The 23,315-nt window shown below is 35.0% G+C and overlaps 3 protein-coding genes across 3 annotated transcripts; 2 read left to right on the top strand and 1 right to left on the bottom strand.

Moving 5' to 3' along the window:
* The first annotated feature begins 1,234 nt into the window (after positions 1-1,234).
* Positions 1,235-4,826, top strand: LOC130812979 (28 kDa ribonucleoprotein, chloroplastic). Its single transcript, XM_057678650.1, has 4 exons — positions 1,235-2,024; positions 2,132-2,233; positions 3,755-4,036; positions 4,510-4,826. Exons 1-4 carry the CDS (start codon positions 1,557-1,559, stop codon positions 4,570-4,572), a joined length of 915 nt encoding a protein of 304 aa, XP_057534633.1. The 5' UTR covers positions 1,235-1,556; the 3' UTR covers positions 4,573-4,826.
* Positions 4,827-6,333: 1,507 nt separating this feature from the next.
* Positions 6,334-9,594, bottom strand: LOC130812980 (protein-L-isoaspartate O-methyltransferase-like). Its single transcript, XM_057678651.1, has 4 exons — positions 9,470-9,594; positions 7,916-8,192; positions 7,045-7,209; positions 6,334-6,963 (listed from the first exon to the last, which is right to left on the bottom strand). Exons 1-4 carry the CDS (start codon positions 9,473-9,475, stop codon positions 6,716-6,718), a joined length of 696 nt encoding a protein of 231 aa, XP_057534634.1. The 5' UTR covers positions 9,476-9,594; the 3' UTR covers positions 6,334-6,715.
* A 10,028-nt stretch (positions 9,595-19,622) lies between these two features.
* On the top strand, positions 19,623-23,283 carry LOC130812977 (protein SIEVE ELEMENT OCCLUSION B-like). Its single transcript, XM_057678647.1, has 7 exons — positions 19,623-19,884; positions 20,274-20,387; positions 20,487-20,935; positions 21,029-21,138; positions 21,585-21,727; positions 21,851-22,333; positions 22,414-23,283. Exons 1-7 carry the CDS (start codon positions 19,687-19,689, stop codon positions 23,029-23,031), a joined length of 2,115 nt encoding a protein of 704 aa, XP_057534630.1. The 5' UTR covers positions 19,623-19,686; the 3' UTR covers positions 23,032-23,283.
* Positions 23,284-23,315: the final 32 nt, after the last annotated feature.

Below are 23,315 nucleotides of genomic sequence, written 5' to 3'. Positions count from 1 at the left end.
TTCAATGGTGTTTGCCATGTTTCAGTCACCATTATTTAACATGGTTGTTGGAAATATGGTAAAGTTTGTCTATCACAAGAAAAATTGCTTTGTGTTCCAGCAAAACCATGAAAACTCTAAGGGAGAATAGAAGGGTCATGCTTTATTAAGCAATGACCAACTTACTTAAGGCAATTTTGCAAATTTTGATCATTTTGATTATTCATTATGGATAATTGTGTTGCAAATTATTTATCTGTAAATATTAAATATAATTTAAGTGATGATTAGTACTGTTAATGGCATGTTAGATTGCTTTAAATCAATTTTGATAAAGTTTTTTCAAGTTTAAGCAAGATTTGAATTTTATATGTTATCAAAAATTTTAAAATTATTTAACTTGCATGCTTAATAAGATTACTAGAACACATTTTAAAGTGTTGAAGGAATATTTGAAATACTTAATTGATTCATATTAGTATTAGTGATTTTCATAGTAGTCAATTAGTCATCTTTAGAAATAAAAGATATCTGATAACATTTATGATGATTATCAAAATATTTTTATGTTTATCCATTACGTAGTTAGATGAGATATTGAATTACTTTAATTTAATAAGAATAAAGTAGAAATGCAAGTGAATGAGAAGTTAAAAAATTAATAATCTATTGGAGAGGAAAATACTATGATCAAAATTATTTTAATTAATGGGTATAATAAAATGAGAAGTTTGCTTGACACACCATTGAATGGTGTGGCGAAAAAAAAATACTTAAAACTTCTTGAGAAATGCTTAATCATATATTATCCTACTCTAATTTGAGTGAACTTTGAATTTAAGTGAAAAATTTTCTCTATGTTTTAAGTTGCTTATAGCAAAATGTGGGACAAAACAATCAAAAATTTTAAAAACTAACTCTAAAACTAATCAAGTAAGCATGTACTTATCATTCAAGATAAATAGAGAAGTACTCTAAATATCATAGACCACAAGTCTACAACCTATCGTTTCTTTGACAATAATTTTTAATAAAAATATACAAAATTGATATAAATTAGTAAATTTTAGATATAAGGTGGGCGGCTATGAAACCAGACGAGTTGATATTGGATAGGATGAGTGAGTATTGGGTGGAACGAGTGGGTATGGGACGGATAAGACCTCATACCCACTACCTACTACTATCTATGACGGGTATAACTTTTCATATCCATAACTATTTACTATTCACCAAATTCATACTCATATCCATTTTATTCAGTACAAATATAATAAAAAAAAACCTGTCTTGTTACCCATAACCCCAATCAATTATCTATTGAACCAATTTGATGACATCCCTTTATTATGTGCCAAATATAGATTTCATCCAACTCAAGTGGGGTGAGTCACTTGTTATGCAAACACTTACGCGACCCTTAGTTTTTTTTTTGTTTGTACCCTGCAAATCTCCCACCAAGCCTCCTTCCTCTCATAATCTCCTTATCTCCTCAGAGTCTCAAACCCTTCTTCTTCCTCTCCTCTCCTCTCCTCTCCTCTTTCCCTCAGTTCTTCTGCCTTTCATTTCACAGAAAAATGTCAACAGCGACAAACCTTTCGCTCAAAACCCTTTCAATGTCGCATACTTGCTTCACTACTTCCCTTCATACTCCCTCAATTTTCAACCCTAAATCAGTTTGTTTCTCAATTCCGTCAAAACCCACAAAACTCAATCTTTCCCTTTCTTATTATTCACCTTTTTCTCTCCAAAAACCAAACTTTCCATCAACAATCGTGTCCCATGTTGCTCAAACCTCAGATTGGGAGCAAGAAGGTTCAAATGCTGTTCTTGAAGAAGAATCAGACCAAGAAGGAGTTAATTGGGGTAATGAAGCTCAAGTTTCCGACTTAAGTGGTGAAGAGGAAGGAGAAGTAGAAGGAGGTGAGGGGTTTCCAGAACCTCCTGAAGAGGCCAAATTATTTGTGGGTAATTTGCCATATGATGTTGACAGTGAGAAATTGGCTCAGCTTTTTGATGGGGCTGGTGTTGTTGAGATTGCCGAGGTACAAAATCTGTTCTAAGTTATGTTTTTATGTTTTCAATTTTGGATATTTTAATTTTTTTATTAATGAAATTGGGATGTTTCTGTATTTTTGGGGTGTTTTTGTAGGTTATTTACAACAGGGAAACTGATAGGAGTAGAGGGTTTGGATTTATCACCATGAGTACTGTTGAAGAAGCTGAAAAGGCTGTGGAAATGATGAATGGATATGTAAGTTTACTTCACTTTCAGTTTGCTGCTTGTAGTTTTTGTTGCTGCAATTGATGTGTTTTGAAAACTAATTCTTTATTATGGACGCTGTGATGCTAAGATGTTAACTGATGTTGAATGGAATATTATAGAATTGCTGAAGAAAATATTGGGTTTTCCCCAGATTTTATGTTGTAGAAGTTTTTTGTCCAGTTTTTATGAATGATTAAATGTGATTTTGCAACTTTTAAATTAATGTGTTAGACGAGATAGCTGTACTTTCGAAAATGGTAAATCTATGTCAAGTCATATTGGAGTGGAGTATTACAGTAGCCTTCCACGGTTCATTGAACTGAAAGGACTTTTTCTAGCTGATGAATAGCCTGGAAAATTTAAGTAAGGTCTTTTTAGATGGTATTGGTGTTGCTACATGTTTGTCTTCTGTGTGTAATCTGGATGCTTGAATTGAGATCAGCAGCGGGATCTTAAAGTCGTAGTTGAACTTTGAAAATCAGAAACTACAGCTGGTAAGGAGTTCCAAATTTTCAATATTGGAGGGTGAACCTGTGTTTCTCTGTGTGATTACCTTCTATGTGATAACCTTCACAGCTGCTAAGGAGCTTTTAGCATGAGTCATGACTAGATGAGTTCCTACCGGACTGAAATGCGAATGTAATCACTACTCCTGCAAATGGCTCAAAGGTTAGAAAGTGGTAGGAACATTGTGCATAGTGTAAAAAGTGATATCAATTGAAAGATGAAAATCAAATAAAGTGGTGGGAACATTTCCTTAAACGGAAATGTTGCAAGACTAAAGGGGCGGATGAAAATAGAAAGTGTAGGTTTTTCTTAGAGACAAAGGGAGTACTTTTTTTAATTTAAAGAAAACAAAGAGAAAACCAAAAGGAACTGAAGGAAATTGGGCAGATAGACATTGCTCCGACTCCGAGCAGGCGAGGGAAATGGAGGGGAGGGATTCAGATGAACATTATTCACATTTGTGAGAAGCAAATGTATTCAACGATGTAGAAATTTGGTGGTAAAACACATCTCTTTTCCCTCCATTGGCTTTATCTTCTCTTTCCTTTTTTTTAAATCTAAACACATCTACAACTATGTTTGATCAACAATTTAGGAAGGAACGGAGAAGGAAGATTCTTGTGTTTTTCTTTCAATTCTTTTTGAATCAAAATGAAGGAAATGCAATCTCTCTATTTCTATCCTGCTTATATTCCCCTCAATTCCTTCCATCCGAATATAGCATTATAGTGTTTAGATAACAATGATGAACGCTGAAAGGTAAGGGCGGGGATGGAAGTGGGGGTGGAAAAGTGGGCTTGGAGTTTTAATTATGCAATTCTATCAATTTTATGTTTTAGATTTATTCGAATAGTAACAATTTGGATTTTTCCATTTTCCTCCTGTTTTGTTCCAGGTCATAGCCTCGTGACGTTGCAGACATCTTAATTGTTTATGTTTTGTTTTCATTTAATACTCATGAACTGAATTCACAATTATATTTTATCTCTTTTACTGGAACAGGAATTGAATGGAAGACTCTTAACCGTAAACAAGGCTGCTCCGAGAGGATCACGTCCAGAGAGGCCTCCTCGAGAGTTTGCTGCTTCTTTCAGAGTTTATGTTGGTAACCTTCCATGGGATTTGGACAATGCTCGTCTTGAGCAAGTTTTCAGTGAATTTGGGAAGGTTTTAAGTGCCAGAGTAGTTTTTGATCGCGAGACTGGCCGTTCACGTGGATTTGGCTTTGTCACTATGGCTTCGGAATCAGAGATGAATGATGCCATTGCTGCTCTTGATGGACAGGTAATTCTAAATACTGTTTCCCCTTTTGGTCATTCCCTTATACTTGGGTATACTCTCAATGTAGTAACGAATTTGGTACTATCTATTGGAGATGGTCAAAGTATGTAGTGCTGGTGTTTGGTAAATTAGTTGGTTGAAACAGTTTGTTTTGAATGAACTATGTTACAACACGGTGCTCCCGCCAGTGTGTTCAATATCAATCGATAAATCATTTTGTCAAATCAGTCCCTACCTTCCTCATAGGGGGTACTGATATGGCCTACCTGCTACCTTCTTCCCCCGGACCCTGACCGGTGCAAGATACAAGGGGGATGACTATGACTATGAGTCACTCCAATCAACCGGTGCAGGATATATACATACTATTTGTCTAGTACATTATGAGAAGGCTTAGTACATTTTATGTGTATACACTTATGCTGTAATGTTGTAACTCGCAAAAAAAGCTAACTGAATGCTGTTGGATATCACAGACCTTGGATGGAAGAGCTATCAGGGTAAATGTTGCCGAAGACAGACCAAGACGCTCTTTCTGATTCGCTCGTTAAGCAGTAACACAACACTGCTGGTTGATAGTTTTAGTTTTCTTCAATCTTTTTGGCCCCTACTCTTTTGGTTGAGACTATTTATAGCTTATATTTTGACAGAGGCTGTTCCGAAAGAATGTTGTGATTTTAGTTAGTTCATGCAATGACCGCGATTATTGTAACTCGAAATGGTTTAAAATTTCATTACAGTTCAATTTGTTGTATCTATACGTGTATACCGGTACACGGCCTTCCCTTTCCAATGCATACCAGTATAATGATAGTATATTTGTTCAAACGGCTTCCAACAACCCTTGGGATCAATCATTATGGAATTAAACCATAAAAGACCTCTCTTGTTCTATGTAACTATGTAGACAATGTAGTATGTATTATTAGATATATATAACATAGAAGTATGGCATATGTATAATAATCCAAGTATAAACCAACATCCATCTACTTGGCATGTGGGCATGTGGCTACGAGCAAGATTGTTAGAATTAAGATGCTATTTAGGATCGATAAGGGGAAGGATTAAAATCGGTAGAATCAAATCGTAAAATTGTAAAATCCTACAAGTATTTATTGATATGCAATAAGATTGATTATAAATCATATTTATTTATATTAGTTCATGTTAAAAGTCTTGAGCGATAAATAAAAATATATTTAACTTCATCTTTTAATTTATACTTTTGATAATCATTTATAATTGTGAATCAGTAAATACTAAGTGCATGGATTTTTATAATTGTAATGATGATATATTTTTAACTTATATTCAAATGTAAATAAATCTAGAATTCAAAAAAAAAATTATCATTGAGATTACCCTTATAAGATTGAAACGTTAGATTGTTAAATCGTAGAATCGTAATATGATTTTATCATCTATATTCTCAATTTTGGTGGGGTCGTACGATCCTACTATTATTAAGGTTCTACTTAAGATCTAGATCACTTGTCTACTTCAGATTGTAAAATTATAGAAGCATAGACCAGAATTGAAATTTTGATAATCATGGCTACTCGAAATATATGATATAATTCCTCACCCAGTCACCCAGACTATACACATGTTCTCACTGTTGAAGGACGAAGTAGGCATTAGGGGTGTTCATAACTAGGTACCCAAAAAGCCAGTTACCCAGTTAGTCGGGTACCTATTTTAACGGCCTGTGTCCCGACCCGATAAATCAGGTCGAGACACGGGTAACCGATTTTTTTTCTGGCAGCTTTTAAATGATTTGGAATAATTTTTCGTCAGTTGTTTTAATGGCATAATAAACGGAAAACATGAACTTATGCAAATTAAAAAAGAAAAAACTTGTGCATGTACAGGTTCTTAACATGAAATCAAGCATCTTGTATTGAAATCCACTGTCTATTTCAATTTGAAGGATCCAACATCTGCAAATAATAATAATAAAAATAATGAAGAAAAGTCGGATTTTATTGAAAAAGAAATAATCTTTTTTTTGGAAGATTAGTAAACCCAATTAATTAATTAGGATTCACATTAATTTGAAGAGAAAAAAAAATCAAATACGAGATGCAAAGGAAGATTAAAAAAAGGTGTTGAGTTGCTATTAACATGTAGTTCTAGCTGTTTACCTTGAATGCCCAAGATTTAAGAAAGGGAGTTTTGAAAGGTGTATGTAATTTGTGTGTCTGAGTTTCAGAAATGAGATAGGAGCAATAGAGATTTGAGAAACGGCACTCAGAAATCAGAATAAGAATTAATTAAAGAACGAAAGCAGTAGTGTCTTTTGGAAAAAAAATTGATTTAATAATGCATACAAAAGAACTTTTTTTTTGACAAAAAAAAAAATCTTCTACAATAAGCGGGTCAACAGGTACCCGCTTTAAAATATTTTTGGCCCATGACCCGACCCGGTTAAGACGGGTCAGGTACCCAAACCTTAATTTATATTTTTTTCCCTTTTATGACCCGCCATTTAAGATGCGCAGCTGGTTGGGTCAAACAGATCGGGTTTTTTTGAACAGGCCTAGTAGGCATTATCCTCGGCTTAATCAGTAGAGAAACATATTAATCACGGGCAATTTCACAGAGGAAACACAAAAGAAGAGAGAAACAAATAAATGAATTTACATGTAGTAGACAAGACACGGAACAAAGGCAGCTCAATTAACCCCGCAACTGCTCCTCTCGACTGGTTAGAGGGACGTATCTCACAGAAGTTTCAGTTCTGACAGTCAGAGTGCCATCCTGCTGCTTATCCACTACCTGCAATTCTTGGCAGTACGTTCCCACTGGAATCACCAATCTTCCCCCAGGCTTCAGCTGCTCTACCAATGCTTTTGGAATCTCGGGTGCAGCTGCTCCTACATGAATTGCATCGTAAGGGGCAGTCTCTGGGTACCCTAATCTTCCATCTATCAGTGACCAAACATCACCATGGACCCAGTTAAAACTTTGAAAGCATTACGAAAATGTGAGAATGGTTGAGATCTTACCACCATCGTGAACGGACAATGAACCCTCTTCGAGAAAAGAAGCAGCTGCACTTGATTTTATATTTTCAATTGACCAAATAACTAATTCAGGTATGTGCTCTATTCCAACTGCACGACCCTGTGATCCAACCATCGCCGCAAAACATGCAGTCAAGTATCCAGTGCCTGCAACCATACTCCAGCGTAAAAGGTTAGCCTTAAAAAACTATTCACTCTAGAGCTCGACCTCAACCAACAACACTTCCTGAGAGCAGAGTATAAATAGGCCAAGTATAACGTTAGTTTGCCTGCAGCATGATCATGTTTTGTCATAAATTATAATATCACTAATTACCTAAGCAGTGTAAAAGCAAGGTTGCATCGCATCGGCAACATTGTAAAGGTTTTCAAAACAAACTGATATTTCCGACATTGTAAAACACCGCGTTTTGGGCCGTTTCAAGGGATATCTTATGATTCGACTGATATTTAGTCGTTACGATAACCACATCACTCCCATTACCACATCACCGTTCCATTACCGCAATCGTGACCGTTACTGCATTTTTACATTATGAACCTGAGTCTTTCTCATTCATTTTTGTTTCTTCCCCAACATTCTATTCTTACAAAATTATAGTACATCTATAACTCTTAAGAAGGGAAAACAATTTAGACCCACCTTTGTTTGACAATTACATCAAACAATATATGATGTGCCAATATGTTTACACAATCCCAAAAACTGTAGTGTTAATACAAGGTAAACCTATCAATGGTACTTCAATCAAGCTTACACACATTCCTATTCATAATCGTTTTTATAAAAGGACCTTGCACTGAAAAAACATAAAGAGACTACATAAGTAAACATTTGAAGATGAAAAATCACCTGAACCAACATCTAAAGCATGCATGCCAGGCTGCAGGTGGTCCTTCAATAGTTCAAGGCACATTGCATGCATATGCGGGGCTGATATGGTTACATTATGGCCTATCGGCATGGGGCTATCTACATAAGCCAAAGTCCCAGAAGGTACAAACAAGCCCCTATCAATAGTTTTCATCACTTCAGCTACTTTGTCAGAATGGAAAACTCCATAACGTTGCAACTGTTCCACCATAGCTCCGTTCTTGTTTTTTCCATCACCAGATCCAGAAAAGTATTTCTTCAAATAAGTTAAACAAAATGAATTAATGCTTCACTCAAGCCAAATATCCGAAAAAAAGTATTTCCATTGTTAGAAAAGGTTGTGCTAGTGATGCTAGTGGCTAGTGCTGTAACTCATCAGGATCAGGACAATATTTCAATAAAATTCAACAAAAATACTCTTTGCAAGACTTGGGAATGGCTACAAAACTCCAACTTAGGGACTTATGTTGTACTTAGATATGCGTTGCCTGTATCTGTAAAATAATTCCTTGATTGTGCACAAAATGAAGTGTCCAAGTGTCATTATAATTACATATTTTTGAGGATTTAACATGGGTAATTGAGGTGGAATGAATTGTCTTGACCTTAAGGGTGTGAAAATCCCCACTCAAAACCAAAATCTTCAGATTCTGCCACTAACTTCTATCAACTTTTCTATTATTCAGTCAATCTCACTGTCACATAATTCACTTATCTACTTGCGAATCACGAATGAAAAAAACAAATTATGATCGGTTTTGGGCTATTTTAGGGTCATTTTGAGTGAATTGTGAACTCAAAAAGCGAATTAACCTATGAATAATGTTACACTGGTCAGTCTCATACAAAACTCTTTCTAGTTTTATAATTTATCCTTAAACTCACTTCAAACTTCAAACTCTAACTTTAACTATTTAGAAATGTGTCCACTTCAAGAGTCTTGCAATGAATTTTATTTATCAGGACTAAGCAAGACACTTTTTTTTTTTTTTTTCAATTTTCCAATGGCGGTCTTGTTCGAAAGACTCATTGCAAAACTACCCTAAAAAGTTCAAACTAACAAAAAAACTTGCTCTGGATCAATACCCAATTCTATTAATACATCAATTTCAACAAACAAATCAGGCAAACAATTAACAGGCACAGATATCTCCTCCTCAGGATCAAAACTCCAATTCAACATATGAAGTCAGGGCAACCCTTTGCTTCTACAAATAACTGAATCAAATACATAACAAGGGTAAACAACTCAATGATCAAGGATTACAACCATTGATTTGGAGGCAATGGTGTTTAGTACCTCTTCAATTAACAATCTTTCTGGTGGGATTAAAATGGGAAATTTGTTAATATATAATAGAATTTGACACATTTCATCATTAGACAAATATGATCAAAGTAGACACCTTTGTTTGCCATACAACCCAGTACCCACAAATTAAATTCGAAAAAGAAAACGTAAGACCCATCAAAACTCAATCAAAATAAGCCAAAGTTGAGTTCAACAAGAAAAGAGAGAGAAAAAGAAAGAACCTCCATACGAGCCGAGGATGATGTGCCAAGTGCAGCGGAAAAAGAAAAGGGGAGAAACGATCGTCAAATGCTCCAAAGTTCAGATGGGGAAAAATTAATAAAATAACTTTTTCTACAAAAATTATAAAACAAGCTTTAAAAATTTTTAATTTTTTAAAGAAATGTCTTCGTTTCGGTGTTTTAAGATTAGTATTTGTTTGCTGTTACTAATAACGAATAAGAGGAAACAAATTTGCATGACTTTGAAAGACAGAATTATAACTTTTAAAAGATTAAAAATAAAATTATTTTTTATAGCAGTAAACATACAATTTATTTTTTTGTTCTTTTAAAAATTATAATTTTGTCTTCTTTTTATTTGATATTATAACAACTAACAAAGTCATAAATTTTTTTCTCTTGTTCGTTGTTACTAACAGCGAAATTCGCTTATTTTGAAAATTAAAAATTTTCAATTATTTTGAGTTAAAAAAGAAATTCATTTTTTTCAAATTTTCTCAAATAGGCATTATTATTGAATTTGTAATAGTCAAATGCTTACAATAGGGCAGACGATAAACGATCACAAACTTCAAACGGGCGGGCTTTCTTAATTTGCTCCAATTCAATTTGGTTCGTTTATATTTTTGTCATTTAAAATTTTCATTTAAACAACCATTTTAGATTGTGTAAATGTCTTGCATTTTCTGGTTTTACTCCTTTTTTCTTCTTCTTTATTTGCTTGGCTTAAGGCTTTTGCACTTGCATCAAGTGTTTTTATAGGCCCCTCATTGTGCATTGTAAGTTTTCAGAGTTTGAAATTCAAAACTGTAATTAAATGTTTATTCGGTTGGGTTTTAAAATATTTTAAATAGGTATTTAGGATATATTAAGTAGGGGTTTACAGTATGTCAAGTAGATGTTTTAGCACGCTGAAGTTGTTAAATAGGTGTTTTTAATTGTCTGATTCATGTGAACCTCAAACACCTACTTGATACCTCAAAACACCTATTGGACATGCCTCAAACAACTCGATATTTTGTTATTATATCAAACAATGGTCATATACACTATAAATATTTGTAAGCCAACCTTAAAATGCTATTGAACAACCGAAGACAAACAAACCCGAAACCCTATATTGTTATAAATTGATTTGAAAAATAAGTATAATCAAAATATAACAATTATGTCCCAATTGAAACAATTAAAAAAAATTGATCTGAGCGTTCGATAAAATAATTAAGAATTATTTTTTTTCGTAAGTAAATAAAATACATCAATCTAAAATCGACTATCAACTTAATCTGATATTGAGTAGGTCGATAGAAGTCTGTAACCGCGCGTCTCCTATTCGAGAGATAAAGGAGGAACCCAATTTATGTCTAGAGTAACCAAACCAATTATAGATTGACAACAACCTAATGACAACCTGAGCCCCATTGACATTTATATCGAACTTCATCTGACAACTAAACAGTGCAAACCTGATAACACGTAAATCGACTTGTAACTAACCAAACCAAATAAACACATTTTGTTAAAACACTTCTCTATATAATATACCTTGATAAAGTACTTCTATCTTGCTATCTGTTATCATGCATTTTTCATCATTGAAGAGTTTATTGTTTCTTCAACAAATCTTCATATGTTTGCTACAGATTACTTCATTTCTAATAAGTTTATAGACTTCTTGAATTAAAACTTTTTTCATTCACAATCAAAAATTTAGAATTTAACTTGTTTTATAAATTATTTTTTGCTTTTATTTAACTATAATTTCTTTTAGTACTATCGACTATTTGCCCTATAATTTTGAGTCGGATCTCCTTTATGGATATGAATTGTCATCTTTCTGTCCTTCCTAGACTTTACTTATAGTCCATATGAGCGAAATTAACTTAATACTTCTATAATAGTGAAGACTATTGCCCAATAAATTAAAGGTGTTGCTATTTTTCGCCACCCCTTTTCATTTTTTCGCCACCCCCTAAAATTACTTAATTGCCCCTGGATTTAAAAGAATTACAAAAATGCCATTGGAGTTAAAACATAATTAATAAATGTAAATCACGCTTAATAACACTATTAAGAATTTAATGCGGATGATTTGTCTATATATATCGAATTCTGAGATGCGTTTGAAGTACGAATTCAAACACGGTACTATCTCTCTAAAAACTGGTACTATCTCTCTAAAAAGTGTTAAAGAAGTTGTAAGGCGTAGTTGGTTGAATATGGCTAACGAAAGCGACTATGAGTCGGATGCGGTACGTAAAATTGCCGTTCGAAAAAAAAAAAAAAAAACAAGTCGCACAAATCTAGGCGACTGAACCATGGTTTAGTCGCACAAATCTGGGCGACTAACTCATGGTCCAGTCGCACAAATCTGGGCGACTGAACCATGGTCCAGTCGCCCAGTTTTGTGCGACTGGACCATGGTTCAGTCGCCCAGATTTGTGCGACTGGTTTATTTATTATTTTTTTTTTTATTTTTTTTTTTATTTTTTTTTATTTACGTATTAATGTTTTTTTAAATTATTATTATAATTATTGTTAGTATTATTATTGTTGTTGTCATTATTATAATTTTTATTGTTGATATTTTTATTTTTTAAATTTTTTAATATTTTAATTTACGTAATTTATTTATTTATTTAATTATTTATTTATTTATTATTGTTATAATTATTATTATTATTGTTGTATTTTTTGTCATTATTATTACTATTATTATTATTGTTATTATTTGTCTTGTCATTATTTATTTATTTTAAATGTTTTAAAATTTTTTTATTAACGTAATGTTTTTATTATTATTAAAATTATTATTGTTATTGTCATTATTAATTTGATTTATCGTTATCTATTTATTTATTAATATTATTATTATTATTATTATAATAATTATTATTATTATTATTATTATTGTTGTTGTTGTTGTTATTATTAATCCAAATATTATTATTGTAGTCATTAATGTACTTAATTTATATCATTTCAAATGTGCAGGAGTTTGAAAATTTTGGAGACAACGTAGACTACTCCGGTCGCTTTGTTACGGATAGGGAATTTATCTCCATAGATGAGTTATATAGTTGGGCCGATGCGATAGCAATAACAATCGGTTTTCAATTTACACGTGCTTCTTATAAAAAGAAAGAAGGACGTTCCAGAGTTAGTTGTTATTTAAGATGTCACCGCCATGGTAAACTTAGGGGTGATGTAGATAATGTAGATAATGCTGCCCGACCTGGTTCTAAAAGTAGGAGTTGCGAGTGTAAATTTATAATTGTAGGAAGTAGTCGTAAACCAGGAGAAAGACCTTGGACGGTAAGGGTGTGTCCTGGTGAAAAGGGAAAACATAACCACCCGTTCTTGGTGTACAGAGATGGTCATGTAAGGGCGAGGATTAATGTAGATATTCGGGAGCACATACGACAGCTTAGTGCAACCGGAATGCAACCGGCCTTTATTATGAATTCTATTAGAGATAATTTTCCTGGTTTTTATGCTAGTATGAATCAGATATATAATATTAGGCAATCAATAAGGAGAGATGAGATGAAATGGAGGGCAGGACTCCCCTTCAACACTGTCTTCATATGGCCACAGAACATAATTATGTGGTCTGGACAGAGTTGGATAATGACGGGCACTTGAGCAGACTTTTAATTGCAAATCCTACTTCAATCCAAATGATACGTACGTGGCCGTATGTTGTGCTGATAGATACAACGTACAAAACGAACAAACCAAAGTGGCCACTATGTGAAGTGATCGAAATGACGCCAACAAATCACAACTTCTTGGTTGCGTTTTGTTTGATGCGAGATGAGGCGGCTGTGTCGTACTCGTGGGTGCTGCAGGGATTGAGAGATATTTTTGGCACTGCTCAGACTCCTAACGTCATTGTAACCGATCGTGACGAAGGTTTATCTGCAGCTATTCGTGACGTCTTCCCAGGTAAAAACGCTTTGTGAGTTCATTATTGTGGTTATATCTATTGATAATGTCTTAATTACGTTCACTGTTTTGTTTTATGTAGATGTACGTCATTTGTTATGCACCTGGCATATTGGCAACGATGTTGAGAACATGGTGGACAAGTTGTGCGGCGGCAAGAAAAATCAACAAGGGCAGTTATTCAGGAAAAGTAGATGGAACCCCTTGGTTGAAAGTGCTACGATCCGGGAATATGAAAAGAGATGGGAAGGGATCGTCAGTACGTGGTCGGTTAGGAACCGAAGGGTCGTTCGGTATTTGACTGGAACATGGATTCCACTTAGAGAGAAATTTGTGCGTGCGTGGACGAATGATTGTTTACACTTGGGTAACCATACTACCAGCAGAGTGGAAAGCCAACACTCGTCTTTTAAGTATTACCTTGGTAACGGTAATAGCTCATTCGATACCCTTTTCAAAAGGGCGCACGCACAGATTACAAATCAACAAGCTAAAATCCGACAATCGCTACAGGAATCCATGACTTATGTACCAAGAACGCTACGACAGTATTTCTTTAGACCTCTATATCGCCACGTGTCTCTCTATGCCTTGGAACAGATCCAGAATGAGTTTAACCGCATGTTAGAACTGGGTGATTTTGTATTGAACAAATGCGGTTGTGTACTTCAAAAAACCCATGGATTGCCGTGTGCATGTTATTTACAAATGACCATTGGATCACATGGTGCTTTGTACTTGGATGACATTCATGAATTCTGGAGTACTTTGAGGTACACAGAGGTAGGAGACGAACCCAATGAAGAAGTACGAAACGCGAACGCCAATGACAAAGAGTACTTTGAATCTCTGGTCGATGAAGTCCTTAAATCTGATCCCGCTTTTGTTCGCCGAATGGCTGAGGTACTTGAATATGAATTACACCCAGATGGTGCGGATATACCTGAGCCTTACGCTAGTCCACCGAGAAAGGGAAGACCAAGCACTAGTAAAAACATGAGAAGGAGAAAAAGTTCATTTGAATATAGCCGATCATCTTCTCGTGGTCGAGGGTCTAGATCTTCTTCCCGCGGGTTAGTGTGTATATTTATGTAAATTAAATGCAATCATTGACGAAAATAAATGCAATAAATAATGTAAAATAGTTTCAGTACAGACTATTCAGGGCCTTGCCCTTGATCAGTTTGCCATTCATCATATAAATCTCTACAATCATTAAGGTATATTTCTAACGCATGTCGTTGACGGGAGTTCAAATCCGCAATCCGCGTAGGTAGTCTTGCCACTGGAGAGAATCGACTGACCCATTCTTTCGCGAACTGAAAACACAAAAGGACAATGTGCGTTATTAATTGATTAAAAAAAAAACTTGAAAAAAAATTGATAATAAAACTCACGTAATCAGATCTGCTCTGACCAGGACCAGGACCGGAAGCCAGCAATTCGTCTCGGGATATGTACGGGTGCAAGCACACTCTAAACTATTCAACGTAATTAGGTTCAGTCTCTGAAGGAACAGTAGCCCGTCGAAGTCCCTGCTCTACAAGGCGGGCACTGTAGGGGAACCTACTCCACGCCTCCACAAATGCAGCAGCAGAAGAAGGAAAGGTCACGGAGTAGGTTCCGTGTGCCGGTCGAAGAGCCTTGGTTGGTCTAATAGGAGCTGGAGGAATAGACTGCACGAACCCAATCTGTCGCAATGCCCGCTCCGGCAAATACACCTCCACAACATCAAAGCAGGTGATACCCCCGATGACTGTGGTGCGTGGGTGCTCATTCAGCAACGCAGCAGCAGAAAAATTGTAGGGAGTCCATTCAACCTGCATACAGGCCAAGTTAAAAAAAAATTTCCTACAAATAAAAAACAACATGCATGACAAAATGTAATGTAAAATACCTGAGTCTCTGTCATTGAGTCCAGAACCTTGCGGAACTCCATCAACCTGTCCAGCTCACGACCTACTTTCTTCGGCGTCCACATCTCCGCCCTAGTGTTTGGCACATCATTTCGGCGAGGATGAGGGCGGAAAGCGGGGAAGTACTCATAGATCCATGTCTGGAGCAATGTGAGGCATCCAGCAATGGTCTTGCAACCAGCCCTAGATGCCATTCCGAGCTGCCTGTACAAGAACGCCAAGGTCACCGCACCCCAGGCCACGTCCTGTTCATCATCGTTGACGACAACTATCGGGTGAGGTCGCATGCCAGTCCTGGTCTTATCCGCCAACAAGGTAGAGCCGATGACAGCCATGTAGTACGCTTTGGTCTGGGTATCCAAGGCCTGCGACCTATGACACAGCCGCATCAGTTCAGCAACGCTTATGCATCCGCTGGTGAATGAACCTTTACGTCGAAGCTCAGACAGAGGCTCGCCGACCAGATTGGTGATACCAACCTCCCACTCCGCCTCCGAAGGCTCAGCCGGCAGAGAACCATCAATAGAAATGCCCAATATGCGTTGCACGTCGTGCAACATAATCGTCATCTCTCCCCAGGGCATGTGAAAGGTGTTCGTATCCGGCTGCCACCTCTCGACGAACGCCGATATCAAAGCAGAGTCGATGTGCTGGTGCATAATGATCGGTAGTCGACCGAGGGAAGTGGAAGGTAGAAAATCGACTAGCTCATCGGACATATCCCTCAGTCCGATGATGGACTCCACCGGTCTCTTCCTAATACGGCACTCCAGAATCGGAGGCGTACGCTCGGAGCCGTCATAAATAAGTTTAGCTATGTGCCCGCCATAGCTAGGGATCAGTCGCGTATCTGTCGCCCCCCCGGGCTGGGGTGATGTCACTAACCAGTCCGTGTTAGTGGACTGTGAGGGCCTGCCCCGTGGCGGCTCATTATCGACAAAACTTACTCCTGCACGCTCAGATGCGGCGGAAGAACTCGGGCCGCCACGGGCAAATCTGCCGTCGGGGCCACGAACTATAGTCCAGTCCAATGGGGCAGGCTCAGGAGCTTGGAACTGAACATCATCAGCATCATTATCATCATCACTATAAACCCCCCAACTACTCTGGAGGCTATCAGCCTGGTCATCAAAATGAGTACGCACTTGGTTCAGCGTACTCGACCTTTGGGCCACACTGTGTCTGGCCGCCTCTTCCTGCCTAGCCCTCCTAGCAGAACCCGTGACCCCCCTCTCATGCGGGTCCCCTCTGAGTAAGGTAGGCCTAGAACTATTACCTCTCAACAATTGCCTAAAAAAACCCTTTCCTTTTCCTTGATTACCAGCCATTTTCTACAATTTTTTACGGTTTCATTCAATATTATAAATAATAATATTTCTAAAAACATAATAATCATAAATAAAATATGGAAAAAAATAACATAAAAAACAAAATAATTAATTAATAATACAAACATAAACAATTATATAACAACAAAAAATTAAATTATTATTAACTATCACAATAACAGTAATAACATAAAAAAAAAATTATATTTATAATAATAATCACCTTTTTTTAAAAAAAAAAAAACAAAAAAATTATTAATAATAATCACCTTTTTTTTTCCAAAATTAAGTACAATATTAACATTTTATTAAAAAAAATATATAAAATTATTAATAATAATCATGTTTTTTTTTATATTTCAAAATTTAAAATTATTATTCCTAAATAAACGGAAAAAAAAAAATTTAAAATAAATAAATAAATAAATTATTTACAATATTAACATTTTATTAAAAAAAATATATAAATTTATTAATAAAAATCAGGTTTTTTTTTTAAATTTCAAACTTTAAATATATTTTTCCTAAATATAAGGAAAAAATAATATATATATATATATATATATATATATATATATATATATATATATATATATATATATATATATATATATATATATATATATATAATAATCAGTTTTTTTTTTTTAAATTTCAATTTTTAAATTTATTACTCCAAAATATACAAAAAATTAAAAAAAAAAAAAGAAAAGAAAATGAGTCGCCCAGATCCGGGCGGCTGGACCCCGGTTCAGTCGCCTAAAATTAGGCGACTGAACCGGGGTCCAGCCGCCCGGATCTGGGCAACTCATTTTCTTTTTTTTTTTTTTTTTTTTTTCCGTGAAATATAAATAACATATATATACACTTACTAAAAAAAAATAAATAAACATTACAACATACAAATTTAAACTAATAATTTATAAAACAAAACATAAACATATATTTAATAATAAATAAAAATAACAATAACAATAATAATAATAAAATTAATAATAACAACATTAACATATATTTAATAATACAAAATTAACAATCACAATAATAATAATAAAATTAATAATAATAACATTAACATATATTTAATATTAACAAAAATAACAATACAATAATAATAATAATTAAATTAATAATAATAAAATTAACAAAATACATACGGAAAAAATAAAAAAAAAATATATATATATATATAGGAGTCGCCCAGATCTGGGCGACTCCTATTTTTTTTTTTTTTTTTTAAAATTTAATTACAAATAACTTACCTCGATTGATAAATTCCGGATTGAACTTAATTTTTGCTCCCAATTTTTGCTTTTGTATGTTGGTTTTTTGTTGTGGTGAGAGTATTTTTAGTGTGAGTGTGGTTTATATAGAAAATTTTAATTTTAATGGCATAATTGTAATTTTTTCAAAAACTAAGGGCAATATGGTAATTTACTAGGGGGTGGCGAAAAAATGAAAAGGGTGGCGAATTATAAAAATTGGGTAAATTAAACTCCTAACTTCAGCCTACCAATAACTACACTACACCTATTGAGATTGAGATACTTCATACTTGTATTGAACAATTTCTTTTGCGTCGGTGTCTTATCAATAGTTGTCACCTTTATATGCTACCTAGTTTAATAGGACCATGAGACCATCTCAATTCTCAAATAAGCAAAGAATAATGACCTCAAAGAAAAGCCAACAGTATTATTCCTCGTATTTTGAGTTTAAATTATACTTATGTTTCACTTTAAACATTTTGATTCGTTCTGCTTAATTTGCATAATTTTTACTTTTTGATCATGATTTATTATTTTTTTTTAATCTTATTGATATATTTTAACTCTCTATAAATTTCATCAACATAATTTATTCTCCCTCATTATTTATTATTATTTTCTTAAAAATACACCAATTTTTCTTTGATGCAATTCAAAAATTACATAGTAATTATTTGTGTTATAAAGCATAGATTTAGAGCGTATCACTTGCTATGTTTCAAGCCCTTTTTATTATATATATATATATATATATATATATATATATACATGTATATATATATATATATACATATATATATATATATATATATATATATATATATATATATTATATATATATATATATATATATATATATATATATATATATATATATATATATATATATATATGTTTATTTACTCTTTCCATACATCAATTTACTTTATCATCTTATCAATACATTTTACATTTTCCCATAAAATATTTTTTTTTTTTACATTTTTACTTGCTACTATCATGGATTTATGGTGACTTTAGAGGCAAAGGACTTGAGCTACTAAACTTGATGACTTTCAACCATAGTTGTATAAAGTTCAGGGATTTTCATGTAATTAAACCTTTAATGATCAGATAAGCTCTTTATCTAAAACATTCAAAAAGCACTTGTGCATTCCTAATAATTCTTACATGTTCAGTTTTACTAAATTGTCTTATAAGTATTTGGTGGAGAAATTAAATTGAGACAAAAACAAATTTTGTGCAATAATGAGAGAAATGTGTGGATGAGATAAAAAAAGGTTATTAAATATGTGGATAAAAATTAAAAAAAAGCGTGCGTCATGAACAAAAATGAAAATGAGACAAACTGAAAAAATGGTGCGAACTTACGATGTAACAACATTCTATTATTCCAATGTTAAATAAATGACTCTCAATTACGAGGAGTTTGAGAGGGTTGGATATACATAATTTTACTCCTATTAAATAATAATATGAAATGAGTTGTTTATGATGATGATTAAATTTAATGACGCTGAAAAGACGTCCAAGGGACCAGCAACACTACCTATACCTTATCTTATGCATGGCTTTAGGTTCTGTGCAAGTAAGGAACTTTGTTTTTATCAAATTTGCAAGTAAGGAACTTGATTCAAAGATTTTTTTCATCACTATATAATGTAGTGCTCACTAGCTTATGAAGAATATAGAACAGTTTACTCATTCTAGTAATTAAAATTCAAGTGAACTGTGTGTTGGTCAATAGTACAAGTAACATGTCAAGTGCACCAGTAGCAGCACCATCACATAGACACATGGGCAGGGGTGACCGTCGGATGTTTGCAGCGTCCGATGACAGCACCATGCTCAAGCAGATCCAAGGCACCCATGCCCCTGATGGCCGAGAGGTGGATGTTAGGCCCATTCTTGACGTTGTTGAGGATGTCTTTAGGCGCGCCACCCCTACTGTTCATGTATTTTTCTATCCATTTCAGGCACTTTTATTATATTTAGTTGTTTGTTTAGCTGGTATCCCGAGAGACCGTCTCTCTGAAATACGCCTCTTAGGCCCAACCATTAAAGTTTAATATTTACTTACTATATCCTTAATGCCTACTTACTGTATCTTTAATGCCCACCGAGTAAGCATGCAGTACTTATAATATCTTAAATGCTTACTTACATTATCCTTAATGCCTACCGAGTAACTTACTCTGCATTTTCTTTTATAGGTCGGTCCAATTAGAGATGGTTTCTCAAAGTGACCGTGTCTTACAAGAATTTGTATTGTTTGTTTGGAGCAAAATATGGATGATTGTTAATTACAATGTTGTATTAAGAAATAAGTTAAATATATATGCAGGGGGAACATCCTGCACATAGTGATTCCTTGGAAGATAAGACTAGTGAAGCCGTCATGGATGGAAATGGAATGCTTGAAACATTAGCTTATATCATTCAAAAGGTCTCTTGTGAGGTAACATCATTCCATTTCATACTCATGTTTTCATCTTCCTAAGACCCTAATCTTTCGGACTATGTCATCACATCAAATTTCCGCTAACTTTTAATGCAGATAACATGCAAGTGCTCCGGAGGAGGAGACGCACATGCAACGACAATGTCACTTCTGAACATGCTTTCAAACTATTCCTGGGATGCTAAAGTAGCGATAGCTCTTGCAGCGTTGGCAATAGCCTATGGAGAATTCGGGTTGGTGATTCAGCTCTACGCAACTCATGCTCTTGCCAAGTCTGTTGCTGTCCTCAAGCAGCTGCCCGACTTGATAGAGCATTCTAATGCACTGAAATCTCGATTTGAAGCGCTCAACAATCTAATTGAGGCGATGTTGGATGTAACCAAGAGGATCTTGGAGTTCAGGCATCTGCCTCGTCAATACATCTCGCCTGATCAACCGCCTTTATCTGTTGCTATGACTCACATTCCAACAGCAGCTTATTGGACTATTAGGAGTGTGGTGGCTTGTGCGACTCAGATCGCTAGCCTAATTGGCATGAGCAATGAGTAAGTCGTTTTTTTATTGACAACATTCATAAGATCAGCAACTAGTTCTGTTCTATTCTTCGTGTTAAGTAAATATTCTTATGTTTCGACTAGGTATATTACATCAACCACAGAAGCGTGGGAGCTTTCGAGCTTGGCTCATAAGGAGAAAAATATTCACGATCATCTCATGCAACAACTTGCTCTTTGCTATCAGCATATAGGTTTGTTCGCACTTGTTCGTTCTCAGCTAAATATAGTATAAAATAGAATCAAAGTTGATTAAAAAGCACATCAGTTTATAAAGAACTAAAAACAATATAAATTTAGAAAAAAGGTTTTAATTAGCAAGAATCAGTACAACCAGTAAAATTGTTTTGACGAGAACCCTCCATGATGATATTCTTAACGGAATCTATCAGTGGAGTTATGTCCAAAAAGAGTAACGAGGCAAAGCATGTGGGACGGACCAATATTGTTTTTATCATCTTGTTTACTTTGCATCATTATATACTTGCATGTTTAGTCTAGCTCTTTGCTTGCTCCATAGACACCCATTTCTCAACCTCAAATCTTGATCTTGGTGTTGTGAGTGCCCCTCATTTCAATTAGTATTATCGATTTACTCGAATTAAAAATTGAAATTCTGATAAATTAATGAAAACTGCAGATGAAAAGAAACACATAGAGGCATACAACAATCTTGTGCGTGTGTTTGAGTTACCCCAGCTTGACAATGTCAGGATTTTAAGGCATTTGATATACATGAAGGATGACATACAACCTCTTGTAGATGGCAATAGCAAATCAAAGGTTAACTTTGACTGCAATACTTTCTATTTTCGTTTGTACATTTCCTTTTTTGGAAATGATGCCAATTCACGGGGACAGTGATAGTAATTCGTTGTTCAATTTCGACATTTATGTCATGAACAGGTTCATGTTGAAGCACTCAGAAGAAAGACAGTGCTGTTACTCATCTCAGATCTAGATGTCTCCATGGAAGAACTAATGATTCTAGACCACATTTACAGAGAATCAAGGGCAAGACCCGAGTTCCAATACGAGATTGTTTGGGTACCTATAATAGACAAGTCTGTCCCTTGGACCGAGGCACACGAGCAAAAATTTGAGCAGCTGCAGTCCATGATGTCCTGGCACACTCTGATCCACCCCAAGATTATGGAGCCTGCAGCAATCAGGTATATCAAGGAGGTTTGGCGCTTTGCGAAACGGATGATTCTTGTTGTGTTGGACCCTCAAGGCAAAGTGGCTAACCCGAATGCCCTTCATATGTTCTTGATTTGGGGAAATATGGCCTTTCCTTTTACTGCTATGAAGGAGGAAGCTCTTTGGAGAGATGAGACTTGGAGACTTGAACTCTTAGTAGATGCCATTGATCCTAACATTCTTCATTGGGTATTTTCTCTACCATTTTACCTCGAAACTCGTAAAACTCTTTAATATGTAAGTTTTATGTTTCATGTTGTCTTTCTCAGATTGAACAAGAAAAGCACATTTGTGTGTATGGAGGCGAAGACATAGATTGGGTAAGAACATTCACTAGCACTGCAAAACAAGTAGCACACAGTTTAGGAATCGACTTAGAGCTAGTCTATGTCGGAAAAAGCAATGCAAAGGAGCGAATGAGGAAAATCACAAACATCATAAACCAAGAACAGCTTAGCCATTACTGGCCGGACTTAACCTCAATTTGGTACTTTTGGACTAGGCTTGAGTGCATGTTATACTCGAAAATGCAACACGGGAAGAATGTTGAGACTGATATCATAATGCAAGAGGTAATGACAGTACTAAGCTTTGACGGGAGTGACCAAGGATGGGCTACAATGTGGTTCGGGTCAACTGAAACGGCCCGAGCCAAAGGAGACATGATTTTACAATGCCTTCAAATGTTTCACGAGTGGGATGAAAATGCAAGGATGAAAGGGTTCATACCTGCTTTAAGGGATCATTTGCAGCAGCTTCATACTCCACATCACTGCAATAGGCTCATACTCCCAGGAGTTGAAGGTGGAATTCCCGAGAGAGTAATGTGCGCAGAATGTGGAAAGGCGATGGAGAAGTACTTCATGTATCGCTGCTGCTCTGAATAAACCTGTCATTTCTTCAAACCATAATTATTATTCAATTTCATGCAGTTAATTCAAATAGTTTTGCCTTAGGTTCAACATTTCTATGTTTTAAAGTATGCTTTCTTTAGGAGCTGCTATATGTTAGCTTCTCACCAACTCCATTAAGCTGCAATGTGTATAAGCAAAGATCGAGTTTTAGACTAATGTGTGCAAGTATTCTGCTGAGTATAATGTAATGGAGTAGTAATGAATTAAAGATTGTTTCTTTCTAAATTTGCAAGATCAAAGAAACACCCAACTAGTGT

Source organism: Amaranthus tricolor, chromosome 5 (genome assembly GCF_026212465.1).
Source record: "Amaranthus tricolor cultivar Red isolate AtriRed21 chromosome 5, ASM2621246v1, whole genome shotgun sequence".
NCBI classification, from domain to species: Eukaryota; Viridiplantae; Streptophyta; class Magnoliopsida; order Caryophyllales; family Amaranthaceae; genus Amaranthus; species Amaranthus tricolor.
Note: the sequence above shows the minus strand (reverse complement) of the source record. Positions and strands in the feature narration are given on the sequence as shown.

Excerpts from the sequence above, each read along its gene's own strand:
- LOC130812979 (XM_057678650.1), top strand. The coding sequence starts at position 1,557 with ATGTCAACAGCGACAAACCTTTCGCTCAAAACCCTTTCAATGTCGCAT. Across the intron at positions 2,234-3,754 it reads TGGAAATGATGAATGGATAT|GAATTGAATGGAAGACTCTT; the intron begins GTAAGTTTACTT and ends TTACTGGAACAG. Across the intron at positions 4,037-4,509 it reads TTGCTGCTCTTGATGGACAG|ACCTTGGATGGAAGAGCTAT; the intron begins GTAATTCTAAAT and ends TGGATATCACAG.
- LOC130812980 (XM_057678651.1), bottom strand. Across the intron at positions 7,210-7,915 it reads TGCTTTAGATGTTGGTTCAG|GCACTGGATACTTGACTGCA; the intron begins GTGATTTTTCAT and ends GTATGGTTGCAG. Across the intron at positions 6,964-7,044 it reads ATTGTCCGTTCACGATGGTG|ATGGAAGATTAGGGTACCCA; the intron begins GTAAGATCTCAA and ends GGTCACTGATAG.
- LOC130812977 (XM_057678647.1), top strand. The coding sequence starts at position 19,687 with ATGTCAAGTGCACCAGTAGCAGCACCATCACATAGACACATGGGCAGG. Across the intron at positions 21,139-21,584 it reads TCTTTGCTATCAGCATATAG|ATGAAAAGAAACACATAGAG; the intron begins GTTTGTTCGCAC and ends TGAAAACTGCAG. Across the intron at positions 21,728-21,850 it reads ATGGCAATAGCAAATCAAAG|GTTCATGTTGAAGCACTCAG; the intron begins GTTAACTTTGAC and ends TGTCATGAACAG.